Below are 16,790 nucleotides of genomic sequence, written 5' to 3' on the forward strand. Positions count from 1 at the left end.
GAAAGGATGGGAGGTGGAGTTAACCACTGAGTTTTCAAATGTTTGTTTAGATACAATCACTGCTTGATGCAGGGCTTGATGGAGTGGGTCCTGAGCCCAAAGAATCCCTGGAATTCAGTTGAGGTCAAGTTACCCTTTGGGGGACACTTATTCACTTTGCTTTTACTCAATCAGGGAAAATCTGATTAACATAAACAACAAAGCTTAGCACAGTACTAGGAAAAAAGTCAAGGGGCAGAGAAGTGTTAAGGGAAAGGGGAAGGAAGAGGCCTTGCCAATTCTTGACTTGTTAATTAGGGTCAGGACAGCAATGGGGATTTCCTATACCCTAAGTTTGTTGAATGATTACATAGGTCTGGGGGAGAGGGATAAGCTCAGAGTGACTCACTCAACTTTTTTTTTTTTTGTATTGGGGTTCTGCCTGGTACCTTGCAATTTCCTTTATTCACATTATCTATGGACTAACGGAGTGGGGAGGTCTCCAACAGGTGTTCACACCCACTTAGATTCAAAAGCTTTGGCCTAAGCCTTGGCCTGTTGGGCAATGTGGGGTTTGAATCTTCCTCTCTCAAATGAATGGGACTTTGGCCCGTTTTGAAGGGACTTCCGCTGGGACTTGTTACAACAGCGTACAGCGGTGATGTACGTTTGAGAATAATTTCTGGTTCTGCTTTGCCATCTTGGGGTGGCTCTGAAAAGCTTTCCTACCTCTGACATGAAGAAAATGTTCACAGGGTTGGTTACTACACAGAAGGCAGTGAAGAGAACTGGGCAATGTGACTCAGATGTAAAGATGGAAAGATAGGTAGACTCTGGTGACACAAATTTAAATTCCAGGTCTGCAGGTAAAGCTTTGCAGAGGGCCCTACCCCAGAGAGACTTGCACAGGGGTCTCCTTTACTTAGGGCTTCTCCCTTATCCCCATGACTCCAAGTCCAGACGAATTGCTCAAATTCTTAGGGGAGAGGTTCTACAAATCGTGTGTGCGTGTATGTGTGTACACACATATATAACTAACAGACCAATTTTTTAATGATTTGTAACTATCTTTGTAAATAATAGAAACTAAACCAACTCAAATAGCTTAAAAATATTGCCTCAGTGGCTGCTGGCATTACTATTCCACACAAGAGTAAAACTATTTCCTATGTAGCATACCCTGCACTCCAATTGATATGATTTGATTGATTTTTAATAACTTGATTAAAAATTTCTCAGAAGTCTATTAGAGTCAGGAAACGGTCTGCGGTGTATGTGAGAATTTTCAGTTTTTGCAACGGAAACTTTTGGTCTCATGAATAGAACAGCAAAAACTCAATTAAATGTGTCCTTCCTCCATTCTTGTCTAGTCCACAGGTTAAAAAAAAGAAAAAGAAAAACTGTAAGAATGGTTTTTAAGTTTGCTTTTTTCCCTCTACAAGAGTCATGTGGATTCATAGGACTCAGTTTTTAAATTGACTTTTATCTCACACTGAAAACATCCGGCCATCCCAGCACAATGAGAGACTTAATTTTTTTTTTTTTTCAGCTTCTAAAAGTTGGGGAGGGGGGAGAGAAAGAAGGGGAAGGGTAAAGATGGCAGAGAAGGTACTTTAATTTAAAAACAACCAATAACTCGAGGTTTTCAGGATATGGTCTGCCATTTCCTAATTAAGAAATGAGTTTGATAGTCCTTTGGCCAACTCAATTCAGACATTGCTATGAAAACCCCAAAGGAGTGGTAACTCCAAGGGACGAAACTCCGTTCCCCTCTGAAACTCCACGCCTGCCCGCTCGGGATGTCCCGGCTCTGGGGGAGGGGGGTCTCTCCCCTCTTCCCGGAGACACCTCGGCTCCCCTAGGTCTGTGTCCTTCTGCGCTCAGCTCGGAGCTGGGCCAGCCGCCTCCGGCTTGCCGCCACCAGGTCGGTGCAAATACCTTTTCCCTCCCCGGGGCCCCAGGCGCGGACACCTCCCAGCCTCCCTCCCTCCCTCTCGACAGGCGGGGCCGCTTCCCAGCTCGGGAACAGCAGCCCCGGGCCGCGGCAGCAGGAAGCGGAGCCCTTGTTGATGCTGTTCCGTGGCGCGCCTCCCCGCCCTCCGGTAGTCGCCTGGGCTATTCCCAGCTCTGGGGCGCCCCCCTCCGCGCCTGCGCAGTGCCTGCGGGAGGCGGGGCTCAGATTCCTGTCAGCGGCGGCGGCGGTGGCGGCGACCGTCAGTTTTCGCTGAGGAGCAGCACGAAACGGACCCATTGGCTCTCCCCCTCCCTTTCCCCGGTCCTGAACCCCCCTCCTGGCTCGCCGGGAATTAGTCCCCGTGGAGTTCCCCCTCCTCCCGGCCGCTGTTTCCTCGATTTGTCGGTTCGGTGGAAGTCACTGCCCTCGAGGAGGAGGCAGCGGCAGCCGCCCTCGCCTGCCGCCCCCGGTTCGGTGCCCGCGGTCCCGGAGAGGAGGTGCCGCCGCCACCGCCGCTCCCCCCCTCCCGCTGCCCTCGGGCCGGGCTGGGTCGAGTTGCGATGCCCTCGGACTTCATCTCATTGCTCAGCGCGGATCTAGACCTGGAGTCGCCCAAGTCCCTCTACTCACGAGGTGAGTCAGGCTGGGGGCTGGGGTGCGGGGGAGCGGGGAGGCCCGACCCAGGGGGAGCCGAAGGGGGCCCGGTCGGGGGGCGGCCGAGCCTGCCCCGGGATGGCCTGTCTTGGGGTGCGTGGTGAGGGGAGGCCGAGGGGCTGGGGGTGGTGGTGGAAGGGGCCCGAGAGGAGTGGCGGCCCCTCCCCCGCGGAGCCGCCCGCCGCCCGGGGCCCAAATGCCGTTGGCCCCCGGGTCTCTGCGGCCCCCGGTGGCTCTGAGCGCCCCTCGGTGACGGGCCTCTCCCCTCTCCCCGAGCGGCCCGGCCCGGGCCTCCCCGGCTTGAGGATCACCCAGGACTGGGCCCCGCGCTGGAGCCGCCGCGATCCGGGCGCCGTGGCTCTTAGCAGGACCACCCTTCCCAGCAAAGTTGCCCCCAAAGGGGGAGTGTAACCTGGAGCTGGTTCTGAGTGCAGGATCACCATTTTTCTCCCCCTCCAGGTTGTTTGTGCGCCGTGGTTCTCCCCCCCCCTCTCCGGCCTAGTCCACTCCCTCCCCCTGTTGGGACGGCCCCCCTCGACCAGGCGTCCTTCTTTCCTCGTCATCTTATTGCTGGAAAGAGCCCGAAATTTCTTTTCTTTTCTTTTTTCTCCCTTTCCACCTCTGTGGCATTCTAATTACTTACTTCTCCCTCTGTTTTACAAAGAAATGGGTGCTCTCTCTGCATTAGTTTTATTCCTCTCCTGTCCCAGGGGGTACAAGCTCAGGGCACAGACGCTGTCCTTTGAGAATTTTCTCTTTCCTTAACGTTCTGAGGCTTGTTGCAGGGAGGGGGCATTGGACAGAGTTTCCAGTTTTACAACTCTGTTGGCTAAGGCTTGGAGGGGATTCCCGGGATATAAAATATTAACACTTGAGCTGATCTCTACTGGGGTTAAATTCCTATACTGGACACAAGAATGTGTTAGAACAGGTTCCTTGTGCAAGGGCCATCAAACCAAAATTCTCTCACTGCACTCTTCATCACTTTTTAAAACATTGAGAAGGGCTAAAAGGTATTATCGGGCTATTAGCTATTTATTTTGATGTATTTTAAAAAATGTTTACCAGTGTGGACCTCTTCACTGAGAAATTCAGGGTTTCTGCAGTTTTGGGTTTGATGTATCCACCCGCTGATCCCACCTCCTCCGAAAAGGGCGGCTTCAGCCTCACCTTCTTGTATCTAAATCGCTTAAGTGAATCCGAGTGCGATGGTTTACTCCGAAAGGTACTGAGCTTTGTAGACTGACGTTTGTAGAGTCCTACTCAGTGACTGTAGCCATTGTCTTGTTGCTGCTCTGATGGCTTTAGTTGGCAATCACCGTCATGTAGGATGTTTTTCGGGCAACATTACCTGAAGTAGCTTGAAAATATTATAATTTTGAGTGTCATAAGGAAGAGACGATATCTAGAGGTGATCGTTAGAGGAGGGCTAATGTGATACAATTGGGTGTTAAAAATAGTCAAGACATTAACACCATTTGTGCAGTAATCATCAGATAATTTTCCATGAAACAAATGCTTTATGAAAATCTAAGTTTAGCGTGAAGACCAGTGTAGAGGCAATCCAGCCTTGCTGTGCAGAGAATACATTCACAAATACAGACTTTAGCTCTTAAAAATACGTGACAATTATATAAGAGATGTATGCTATCCTTGGCTTTTTTTTAGTCATTCAGCATAAAAAGTACTTAATGCTTTTTGTGTTTTTCAGATTCTCTGAAGTTACACCCATCACAGAATTTTCATAGAGCTGGACTATTGGAAGGTCAGCAAAGTGCCATTTTAAAGCATATTGTGTGAGTATGCAAAGGCTTTCTCTAAAATGGAGTTTAAATGAGAAACTTTGCAAACTCATACAATGTAGTTTACTCCTGAGGAGCCTGATCCTTCTTTTAGAGCAGCTGAATGTTTTAGTGGATTTTATTGCTGTGTTTGATGTCCTTAGCTATTGTCTCTGTTTAGAGAAGCTTTGGGGGAAAAACCCACAAAACTTAAAAATTATGTGTTGGGTGTTCTACTTTAGAATTCTATATCTTGATTCAAGTTTTTACAAAGCAAACTGAATGTGAAAAGGCTCTAACATTAAGTAAGATAATGAATATAACTAAGAGTGACACCGAACACATGTTTAGTTTGAAAAGTCAAAATTTAGAACTTCTATAGGCTGAGCATTTCAGAATGGCATATTAATTATTTATTACAAAGGCATTGATGTCATTACTGTTGCATCATTTTTAAGGATGAGAAAAGCCAAGTAATAGAGATAATGATTGAGTTATGCTTAGGAAAAAGGGTTTTAGAAAGTTCTGGAAATGTTAATAGACTGTAGAACAAATGGCTGACAGTTAACTTTAGAAAACTTTATTCTGTGTTGCCTTCAGCGTTCTAAGACCAAAAAAAAGGACTACTTGTTTTGTTTTTGTAGTTTTTGAAGTGATTTCACATATGTCATTTTTGAATTTTATAATCCTGGGAATTGGACTGCAAGGACATTAACTTCCTTATGATGAGTAACCTGAGGTTGAAATTAAGAGACTTGGGGAGGGGAGAGAGTCATACAGTAGCAAAGTAAACAGTGCTTTTGTGTTGTAGTTGGTACTTTTTACCCAAAACCAAACTGCTACTGTAATATATATGTAACCCATAACTTAAGCATTTTATGGTCCACTTAAAAAAGGCCCTAAATATTTAAGTTTGACTTGAGTGTAGGTTTTTGCCTCCCATATGGTAGCCTGGTATATATAGCAAGGGAAGAGTGGGTTTTGTATGTAAGCTTCAATTTGAATACCATTTAACTACTAATTAGCGCTGTGACCTTGGGCAAGTGATTTTATTTCTCTAAATCTTAATATTCTTTTATTAAAATGTATATAATCTCTTAAATTTAGTGAGCTAATGTGTATGAAAGTGCTTAATATAGTATCTGGCTTAATGTTGTATATTTGTTCCTTAGGTATCAGCCAAGTTGTCTTAACTAATTTAAAACATATAAAATGTTCTCAAATGAATTAGTTATTATTATATTTATAAAAAGTCCATAGATATTAGTATAAAAATCAACTACTATTTGAGGCAAGGAATTTCTGAAGTGTCTCTTAGTGAAGCATATTTGTTGTTTTTATTTGTAATGTTCAATTTGTGACCATGTTGTGAAGTCACATTTGCCTGTATAAATATGGGCAACAAATTAGAATGTTACAATTGTGGAGATATCAGGCAGGAGAAAGAAAAAAAAAAAGCATGTTAATTACTTAAGCAAATGTTTTGAAACGCAAACAGCAATTTAATATGTATATTTATATGTTTAACCAAAATGCTTTTACTAATTTTTCATTTTGGTTGAGAGGATATTCACTTATTTAAAGATCACCCTTTACAGATTATATATAAATTGTAAAATGTGTTAAGTATCAAGTTTGTCATATCCTTTTATATCTTTGATACAAAGGATCAAAAGAAAGTTGTTTGCTTGTGTGGTAAAAGAGTTTAGTCTATGCACCCTATTCTATTTTCAACCTTTTATTATGGAAGTTTTAAAGAATGTACAAAAGTAGAGAGAATAAAATGATGAAGCCACATAGACCCATGACCAGACTTTAGCAATTATCAAAGTATGCCTACTCTTAATCCTCTCTCCTCCCTCAAGCTGTATTAAAGCAAGTATCAGACATCATAATCATTTCATGTATAAATACCTCTGTATTAGAGTGATATTTCTTATATTACTTCTTAAAATGCTCTTTTATTCCATGAAGTACATAATCTAATTTATTTCAACAAGATATAATATAGCAGGAGGCTACTGCTTCAAGTGTATAAGAAAATCTATACTAGATTTGTAGGTTATGTGGTCAGACTTAGGTTCAGATCCTTGTTCGACATTTGTGTAGATCTCAGCTTAGTCATGTAGTCTTTCTGTGCTTCAGTTTTCTCTTTTTTAAATGGGGACAATAACTATCTTCATAGATGTTATTAAGATTATTTGAGGCAAATTCATATAAAGCATTTAACCTGGCACATAGTAAACACAGTAAATGTTACTTAAATTTTAAAAATTTAAACAGTCATCTGCATAGTTTTTACTGTGTGCCAGGAACTTTACAAATAACTCAATTCTCATAACAACTATTTGAGATTATTATTATTACACCATTTCACAGATGAGGAAGCTAAGGAGGCATAGGGAGTTTCAGTAACTTATATAGAGAGTCACACAGCTGATAAGTTGTAGAGACAAGATTCCAACCAAGTCGTCTCACTTTAGAGTCTGTGCTGTACTAAAGTACTAAACTGTACTGACTTGCTATGATATATAATATGAAGTATTGTCTAGTAATATTTATTGTATGCTTATGTCAGTAGTCCAGATTTCCATCTGATAACTGAAAAATCAGTCCTGAGTGGGGTTTCCCGGGTGGCTCAGTGGTAAAGAATCCGCTTGCCAGTGCAGGAGACGTAGGAGATGGCAGAAAGATCCCCTGGAGGAGGAGATGGCAACCACTCCAGCATTCTCTCCTGGGAAATCCCATGGACAGAGGAACCTGGTGGGCTACAGTCCACTGGGTCTCAAGAATCTTGACATGTCTTAGCAAATAAACACGTGTGCACAGCCCAGAGTTAGGGAATTTAGTTGTTATCATACAATTTTTGTTAAGCTTTTTAAAGAACGTAGGTTTTACAAATTAAAGTTTTTTGCGGGGTGCGGGGGATTTGAAACAAAAGTTGGAAAACCTACAGTTGAGTTTTTAGCTTTAAAAATAGTTTCAAAATCTCTTTACTATTCAGTTTGTTTGCATTTATCTTTCATATCAGTGGTGGACCTTTCTACTCTGTCTCCTCCTTTTTAAGAACAGGAAATTAGGTTTTCTTTTTTTACTTGAGATATAGTTGACATATAGTTTCAAGTTGACAACAAAGATTTGATATTTATATGTATTGGGAAGTGATCGCCATAAGTCTGGTTAACATCTGTCACCCTACATAGTTCTGCTACTGCTGTTTTAATGTAGTGGTTACCCAACAGTAGGAAAACTGTCTAGCTAGTTAATATAATGATTCATAGCCATTAAAGTAATGTTTCTGATGACCCCATAGTTACATGTGAAACTCTTAATAAAATAAGTAAATAAAAGACATTGTTGTAATTATATCAAAAATAGTTTGCATAAAAAAAGTCCTGGACAAAAGTATATTCTGCAGATTTTTACCTTTTGATTCTATTTTTGCATTTTCCTTACCTTCTTTAAAGAAGGTAGTTTGTATATATTTTTAAAAAAATAAAGTGTTTTACACTTAACAGCATTCAGACTTTAAGGCTAGGATTTTTCTTTGTTGTGCCTAGAAAAAAAAGTTCAAAAAAAGGTACCATTTCTTAACACTTTCTATATTAAAAAATGTTTATTTTGGCATATTATAGTTTGCTATGTAAAAACTGACATACAAAAATAAGCAATAAGAGGTCATTCTAGAAATACCTATAGAGATGTAATATAAGATGGTAGAAAATCAGATAAAACAGGGAAAATAATATAAACAAATTAGAAAAAATAGAGTAATAAAAACAGGGGATTAAAATTTTAAAATTCTTCAAAAAGTATGAGTTAAGAGATTACATTAAAATACTTTTAAAAGTATGAGTCAAGAAATTACATATGAATCAAATTAAAGAACTGGTTAGATAAGAGCTAAACACCAATATGATGTAACCCTGATATGACTTAAACATTTAAGATTGGAAGATTTTTAAAAGAAAAGATGAAATATTGTAATGAGTTAGGGAAAAATAAACTACTTAAAAAAAAACATTACTCTAAATCTATTAGATATTGTACCATGCTAATTTTACTTTATAGTTCAAAACTGAAAATCCTAAAAATAGTAGCAGGTTTTTTTTTTTTTTTTTTAACAGATTTTAATGGAATATTACTGGGATATTTAATTACCTTTAAATCTGGTTTATTTTTTTCCTAGGGCTTGTGTTCATAAGATAGTTAGGCCATACATGATGATATGTATTAAGATAACTTACTGGAAAGGACTTTCTGGAAATATTTAATGTTGAAAGTACTCTATTGAATCCTTTTCTGGTTTAGAAGCTATTAATCTCTATTTTTTATACCTAACAAACTAAAAATATTATTATGTAAATAATTATAGAAATGAATTTTAACCATAACAAAACTATACCTAGTTCATGCCAACTTTTTGTTTCTAGGATCCATCTCTCTGATTTCCTTTCATTTGTTTTTTGTCTCTACCTAAATTCTGTTTCTCATTTTTTTTAATTTTAATTTTTATTCAGTACTTGAATTTGGTTGCTTATTACAGTGAAAGGATAGAAATACATATTTAATCAGATGGTTCTTGGTCTGCTCTTAATTCACTCTTGACTCTACTGTATTTATTCCAGGAGTTCCCTAAAACTTGAAAATGAAAGTCCAGAAAGACATTTCTTTTTGTGATCGATAACTATATAAATACCCACTTTTTATTAGAAAAAGTTGACTCATTAGATTGTTTTCTATTAAGGATAACATGTAATTAGAAAAAATAAAGATCAAATTAATCTGAGCCATCAGTTGGGCCTGATTATATAGTGATAGAGGATAATTCTGTTAACTTTAGAGAGGTAAAAGATGTTCTTCAATAGTAATGTTGCTTATTATACTCTTTTCTTGTTATTAAGATTTTATTTCAAGTTACGTGAAAGAGATTCATGTGTCTTTTATTTCCTGTTGTCGTAATAAAAATCAAGATTAAAAAAACTAATGAAGTATAATACACTAATTATAAACATGTACTTGAATGAAAAGGTAGAAATCATCTTTATGGATTAACTATAGATAATGATTTCAGCTTCCAACTATAAATAAAACCTGATGTTGTAATGAAGAATCTATATTTTTGGTTTAAACTAAAGATGCGATGCATGAGATTTTTCAGTTACTTATATTTATTCTTAATAACTATTAAAATAGATTTTTTCCTCTTTTATTTTTAATATTTGCTTGAAAAGTTGTTTAGTTGCTTAAGTTGGTAATGATTATTACTGCCGGCCAGCCATGAATCCTTATCCTGTCTTTCCCATTCAGAAGTGTTATTAGTCCTTTAGTAAATTTGGTACTTGGTTTTTAAAATGAGACAAGAACAGAAAATTTACTAATAAATAGTGAGCCAAGTTGTTGATTACTCTTTACAAATTTAGTTTTAGTTTAAAAAAAAAATCTACGTAAAGCCATCTTTGTAGGACATGTTAGAAGAAACAATGTTGGTAAAGAGAAGAAAGAGTAATAAATTCAATGTTAGTAATAATTGAAAACATTTTTTGAGCAATTTGTGTTTATCAGCTTTTACAGATATTTTCCACATTTAATCCTCAGAAAAATCGTGAGAGTATTCCTTTTCATCAATGAGGAAACTGTTAGAAGGATTCACTGATTTTCTAAGGTCACATAGCTAGCTAGTGGAGGAGGCTGGAATTTGAAGCTTCACTATTTTTACTCCAGAGTTTTGAGTTTTTACTTACTCTCTTAACAGTACAGATATTTGGTAATTGGCATTTGTACTTCAGGCCCTAATAAGATTATACCACTGTTCAAGTGATGTAAAAAGAATACTTTGTGTAGATTTCTTTAGCTTAACAGTTCCCATAAAATAATGGGAGAAATTCTATAAGCCACACATAAAAATCAGTAAAGATTATGATGATGACCCTTTTGAGGAATATTTTAACACTCAAAATTAGCAAATCAATGCGTGACTTTGGTGGGTGTCTCTAAGATTTATCTGAAGCACACTGCTGTTTGAAGCTTTGTTTTGAGTGATGATGGTGCTCAAAAGTGAAAAGAAAGGGGAGGGGTAAGCAAGCCACCACCTAAGGAGAACTGCTTTAAAAATGGAGGATGCCGTTGGTCTCTGGATTTCTTTGGCAGTAGTTTTATAGAAGCTTAGACGTCCCTGCACCCTATTTCCGCTGGTATGTTTCAGAGCCTAACTAAACCCAAGAAGAAATGAGCAATAGAAGAAGCAGTGCTCATAGAGTATTGGGAGTTAGTTCTGTTTCTTGCTGTGGTTGGTATTAGTTTCTGAGCTTGCTGAAAATTGTTAGGCAGTAGAAAATCTGGATATTAATTTTGATTAAGCCTTTAGACCACGTGGAAAATCGTATAAGTGGTCCTTTTCTCCAGCAGGGACATTATCATCAGACTTGCTTACCTACGAGTTGTGAAGAAGAATAACTGAAATAATGTTAGAGGATTTTGAAAAAAATAGTGATATTTTGCAAAAGGCCCTATTAAATTTAGTTTGGTTTTTCTTTCCACTGTCTCGCTCTCTTTTCCCCCTAGTCTTCCCATTTTACCCATATCCCGTTCTCTCTACGTTTTGCTTGTTGGTTCTGCTGTTACTTTTTGTATCCTTTCTTTCCTCTCTTTTAACAAAAACAGACCATCTTTATAGAGGTACACAGGTATACCCATTTTAAGTGTTCTTTGAGTTTTACAGGTACACCCATTTTAAGTGTTCCTTGAGTTTTTAGCAAGTATATACATGTATAACCACTATAGACAGGCTATAGAACATCCTAACAGGCTATAGTCATCCCATAAAGCTACCTCTACTCTTTGTAGTCAATTCTGCTCACTCCAGCCCCTCAGGCAACTACTGATCTATTTTTCCTTGCCATAGATTAGTTTTGCCTTTTTTAGAATTTCGTATAAATGGATTTATACAGTACACACTCTATTTACAGTATACAGTGTGTACTCTTCTCTTTAATTTTGTTGTTCAACCACCATAACCTTCTAAAAAGGAAAACGAGTTTTTTAAAGGACATAAAGTTAGTAAGGCATTTTTTATTTCTGTATTCTGAATGTAGCCAAGTGTAGTTTATTTTAGAGATAATTTTTTTATGCCTAGGTGCAGGGTTATAGGTTATGTAGTCATATTATTGTTATATTATTATAGTAATATCATTATTATTCATTCACTCAAAGTGAATTTATTCCCATGTATCCTGGCCACGTATTGCTTATAGTTTAGTAACAGAGATTGTATGTAAATAAACAGTGATAACACAGAGTTTTAAAGGGTTTTATAATTCAATCTAGAGTGGAGGATGAATATGAAGTTCCTGTTTGTTAATAGGAAAAAGTTTTTGTGTAGAGTGTATCTGAGTGTTATTTGTCCCCCTACTTAATAACTGTAAATTGAGGTTTAAAACTTTAAACTTTCTTTTTGAAACCATTTAAGTCTTCAGAAGGTTATAGAGTTGAAGAATATGTAGAGGGTGTGTACTTATTTATACTGATCATAAACTGAGTTTTCTGTCCCATGTGACTACTGTCTTGTGCTTGATTGTGTATTATAAATAGCAATTTTGAGTAAAATTCGTTTGCCCAGTAATCATATTATACTACTAGTTTGAACATTAGACATTAAAATACTTTTGTTAAACAGTGTAACAGAAGTGTAACAGAATTACAGTTACAGTGTACTGTAACAGTGTAACAGAATTAACTGTTGATGAAGGTGTGATTAACCTTAACTATTTGCTTGAATTAAAGTTTTCATTATAGCAAAACTGTAAAGCAGTTATCCTTCAATTAAAAATAAATTAAAAAATAAAAATAAACTATTCATTACAGTTTTCTAGGGGAGTCAATTAAAATCTTGTATTTAAAAGTGTCTGATAGCAGTAAAAAACCCAAACATAGTCTTAACAAGCAGCTATCCTTCACTGTTGATTTGTAGTTAAAAGTCTTAGAGTTTGTTACTGTTACTGTTTTTTTCCAGTTTTTAAGTAACAACTTGCTTGTTGGGTTTAAATTCTGAAAGGAAGATTTCTACTTAAAAAAATACTCCTGTAAATTGTAACTAATGATAATAAATGAATGTTCACAAGTGTAAATGCTCAGTTTATAAGTACCTAGATGATGGGCAGTTATAAGTACTTGAGAAACACTGTAAATTAAAAGTTTACTTGAATAAGGTTTTATAAAATTGTATTGTGAACTCCAAAACTGTTTCCTATATTCTTTTTCATTTTTATTGCTAGGTTATATTCTAGTCTAGACTTTAGGTAATGTAAAGTAAATGAATGGAAAATATAATTTTATAATTATTTTTGAAGAACTTTTTGTTTTCTTAGTTTAGTTTTGCTTATGATATTGCATATAGAGTGAAAATTTATATATAATAATTGAATAATATGCCTTGGATAAAATCACCACTTAATTCCTTTAAAAACTCTTTATTGCTTAAAAAAAAGAACCTGGATAATGAAGCTATTGAAGAACATTAGTTAACCAAATTACTTCTCTGTTCTAGTAAGCATAAATAACATGTTTATAGTGTAAAATATAGTAAATAAAAACTAAAAAATGACTTTTTTTAGAATGTTTCCCAAATTTCACAAGAGTGGATAACACTGTAAATTCTGCATAGAAAAAAAATTACTGCATCCTGAATTGAGAACAAATAAAAAGAAGAGTTGAAATCGAAGAATATGAAGTGATTTTCTGATAAACTCATGATAAATTAAAAGTGGTAGGGATGATAATAAGTAAATCAAAGTCCTACTTACTTAACTGAATTGTGAATAAAAACACAATTTCAAAAACATATTACTTAATAGCTATGTAATTTTAGGCAAGTTATTTAACCTTTCTAGTTAGTTTTTCTACAAAGTGGAGCTAATAGATTCATATATTTGTTATGAGGATTGGATTGGATATTTGTTAGTATTTCTAAAGAGCTTGAAATAGTGATTGCTATGTAGTAAGCGCTATATAAATATTTATTAAATAAGATTCATATGTAGAGATAAAGTTATTTGGCAAACATACTTACTCAAGATACAGTAAGGAAACAGGGTTTTATTATGATGCATAAGCTTCTGAACACTCAAATCAGATGTTGTTAAATTTGTATGCTAAAGCTTAGATATGCACAGCAGTATGTCTTGCAGGATTTATCTTCCTAAAATATAAATTTAATCATATTGTTTGCTTAAAAATTCCTATAATGGTGCCCATGGGCTTTAGGATGAAATCCAAATTCTTAAAGACCTACCTGGTTCCTGATTATCTTTTTGTTTTAATTGTGATGAAATTCATAGAGCATAAAGTTTATCATGTTAATAGTTTTAAAATCAGTGAGTTTTAGTCCATTCATAGTGTTGTGCAACCAGCACCATTATATAATTCCAGAACATTTTCATCACCCCAAGCAGAAACCCCTTACTCATTTAGTAGTCATTCACCATTCCCTTCCTCACCCCCAGCCCCTGGTAGCCACTCATCTGCTTTTTTGTCTCTGAATTTGCATATTCTAGACATTTCATATAAAACAAATCATATAATATGTGGTCTTTTGTGACTTCCTTGTTTCACTTATAATGTTTTCAAGGTTCATTCATGTTGTAGCATGTATCAGTAATTCATTTCTTTTTATGGATGGATAATATTCCATTAAATGGATACATACTTTTTGTTTATCCATTCATTTATTAGTGGATGGATATTTGGGTTGTTTTGGCTATTCTGAATGTTTATGTATAAGTTTTTGTGTGTGTGGATGCTTTCATTTCTCTTGGGTTGCTACTGCTGCTGCTACTAAGTCGCTTCAGTCGTGTCCAACTCTGTGCGACCCGGAGACAGCAGCCCACCAGGCTCCCCCGCCCCTGGGATTCTCCAGGCAAGAACACTGGGGTGGATTGCCATTTCCTTCTCTCTTGGGTTAGGCGAGTGCAAATGGTGGGTCATGTGGTAACTCTTTTATCTTTTTGAGGAACTGCCAAACTGCTTTCTACAATAGCTGTACCTTTTTACAGTTTCAGCAGCAGTATAGGAGGATTCTGATTTCTCCACATTGTTGTCATTCTTACTGTTGTCTTTTTGATTATAGCTATCTCTAGTGGGTAGGAAGCAGTCTCCTGGGGTTTTGATTTATATTTACCTGATGACTCATGATTTTGAATATCTTCTCATGTGTTTATTTGCCATTAATATCTTTGGAGAAATATTGATTCAAGGCTTTGCTCATTTAAAACTGAATATTTGTCTTTTCGTCATTTAATTGTAGGAGCTCTTGTTATATTCTTTTTACAAGTCCCTTATTAGATAAATGATTTACCAAAATTTTTTCCTGTTCTGTGAATTGTCTTTTCACTTTCTTGGTAGGCTTTTGATGCACAAATCTTTTTAATTTTGTTGACATCTACTTTATCTGTTTTTGTTGTTGTTGCTTATGCTTTGTGTCATATTTATGAAACTGTTGCTTAATACAAGGTCAGAAAGATTTACACCTATGTTTTCTTCTAAGAGTTTTGTAGTTTTGGCTCTTACCTTTAGGTCTTCAATCCATTTTGAGTTAGTTTTTGTCTATGGTGTGAAGTAGGAATTCAGCTTCATGCTTTTGCATGTGGATATCCAGTTGTCCCCAGTACTATTTGTTGAAAAGGCTGCTGTTTCCCATTGAATGGCCTTGGCACCCTTGTTGAAAATCAGTTGACTGTAGGCATATGGATCCTCAGTTCTTTTCTGTTCATCTGTATGTTTATTCTTTTGTCAGTCTCACACTGTCTTGATTACTATAGCTTTGAAATTAGGAAGAATGAGTCTTTAAATTTGTTCTTTTATGAAATTGTTTTGGCTATTCAGGGTCCCTTGAATTTCCATTTGAATTTTAGAATCAACTTCTCAATTTATGCAAAAAAGTGAGCTGTGATATTAATAGGGGTTGCACTGAATCTGTAGGCCAGTTTGAGGAGCATTACCATATTAATAGTATTCAGTCTTTATGAACATGGGATGTGTTTTCCTTTATTTAGGTTTTCTTTCATTTCTTTCAACAATGTTTTGTAGTTTTCAGAATATAAATTTTACATCTTTTAAACATCTATTTTTAAGTATTTTATTCTTTTTAATCATTGTTTTTAATAAAATTATGAAAATAATTTGAAGAAAGACCTCTCAAAACATAGGAGAGCTTTAGTACTAAAGTAATAGTTTATGCATGTGATCAGGAAATGAAACCCAAACCACAATAAGGTAACTGACTGTACAATGTTAGAATCAACCTTGGAAATTAGAGCTGCAATAAACCATAAAGAGCTTTTAGTAAAGTCCAGTTTTGTTTAAGAAGTTATACTGATAACCTTGTTTCTCAAGGGCAGGACTACACCTCACATTCTCTTATGTAGTACAGGTGCCTTATATCTGAAAGGTGCTTGAATGAATGAATGAATACCACATCCAAAAAAGAAGGAAGGAATGGTCTTGGAAGTCTGAGGATTGTGCTCTAGTTATATAAACCATGTAGAAAGCATTGATTGGAATAATAATTAAATTAAAATTATTACAGGTGGAAGGATGCCTAGGCCTTTAAAGAATTGGAGCTATTTAATCTGTTAAGATAAAGGTTTAGGTAATTAAAATGAAAATGGAGGTAGAGTTGATCACTAAATCAGGGATACTCAAATAAGAAGGTTCTCTTGAAGCTTGACCACCTTCACCCATTTCATTTACAACACCCACCTTCCCCCACGCCCAAAACCACCAGTCTATATCTTTGAGTTCAATCTTTAAGAAAAAATTTTGATTGCTCATATAAGTGAGATCATACAATACTTGTCTTTCTGTTTGACTTATTTCACTTAGCATAATGCCCTCAAGGTCCATTCACGTTGTTAAATGGCAAGATTTCCTTCTTTTACGCTGAATAATAGTTCTCTGTGTAGGTGTGTATATATATCACACCTTGTTTATCCATTCAGTTATTGATGGATCCTTCGGTTGTTTCTTTGTCTTGACTGTTGTAAATAATGCTGCAGTGAAAATGAGGGCGCAGATACCTTTTCAAGATAGTTGTTTTGTTTTCTTCAGGTAAATACCCAGAAGTGCATTGTTGGATCATATGATTCTACTTTTAGTTTTGGGGGGAACCTTTGTACTGTTTTCCTAGTGGCTGCATCTGACTGACATTCTTGAGAACAGGAATTGATGGTATTTAAATAAAAACATATTAGTTAAATGAAAGAAATACATAGGTGATTGGCTATAAGGAAACACAGTATGAAGAGTGTTAACTATACTTCATTTTATTGATTAGGTTAACTGTTCCTGTGTATTTAGTTTAATAGCAAAATACTGCTCGTGCTATTAAACATATTTTTTTAAGTTATATTTAAGAGCATATTGGCTTT

General features: G+C 36.4%; 1 protein-coding gene across 3 annotated transcripts in view; it reads left to right on the forward strand.

Moving 5' to 3' along the window:
* Positions 1-2,191: 2,191 nt before the first annotated feature.
* NFAT5 (nuclear factor of activated T cells 5) overlaps positions 2,192-16,790 on the forward strand; it is a 115,014-nt gene continuing 100,415 nt past the window's right edge. For 2 of the 3 annotated variants that reach the window (XM_065925655.1, XM_065925656.1), the window contains exons 1-2: positions 2,192-2,566; positions 4,299-4,352. In XM_065925655.1, the coding sequence (XP_065781727.1) occupies positions 2,494-2,566; positions 4,299-4,352 (127 nt within the window). In that variant the 5' untranslated portion in view covers positions 2,192-2,493. The remainder of the gene's footprint in view (positions 2,567-4,298; positions 4,353-16,790) is intronic. The other variant, XM_065925657.1, reaches the window with a different exon arrangement.

The sequence above is a fragment of the Muntiacus reevesi genome, chromosome 2, assembly GCF_963930625.1.
Source record: "Muntiacus reevesi chromosome 2, mMunRee1.1, whole genome shotgun sequence".
In the NCBI taxonomy this organism is placed as follows: domain Eukaryota; kingdom Metazoa; phylum Chordata; class Mammalia; order Artiodactyla; family Cervidae; genus Muntiacus; species Muntiacus reevesi.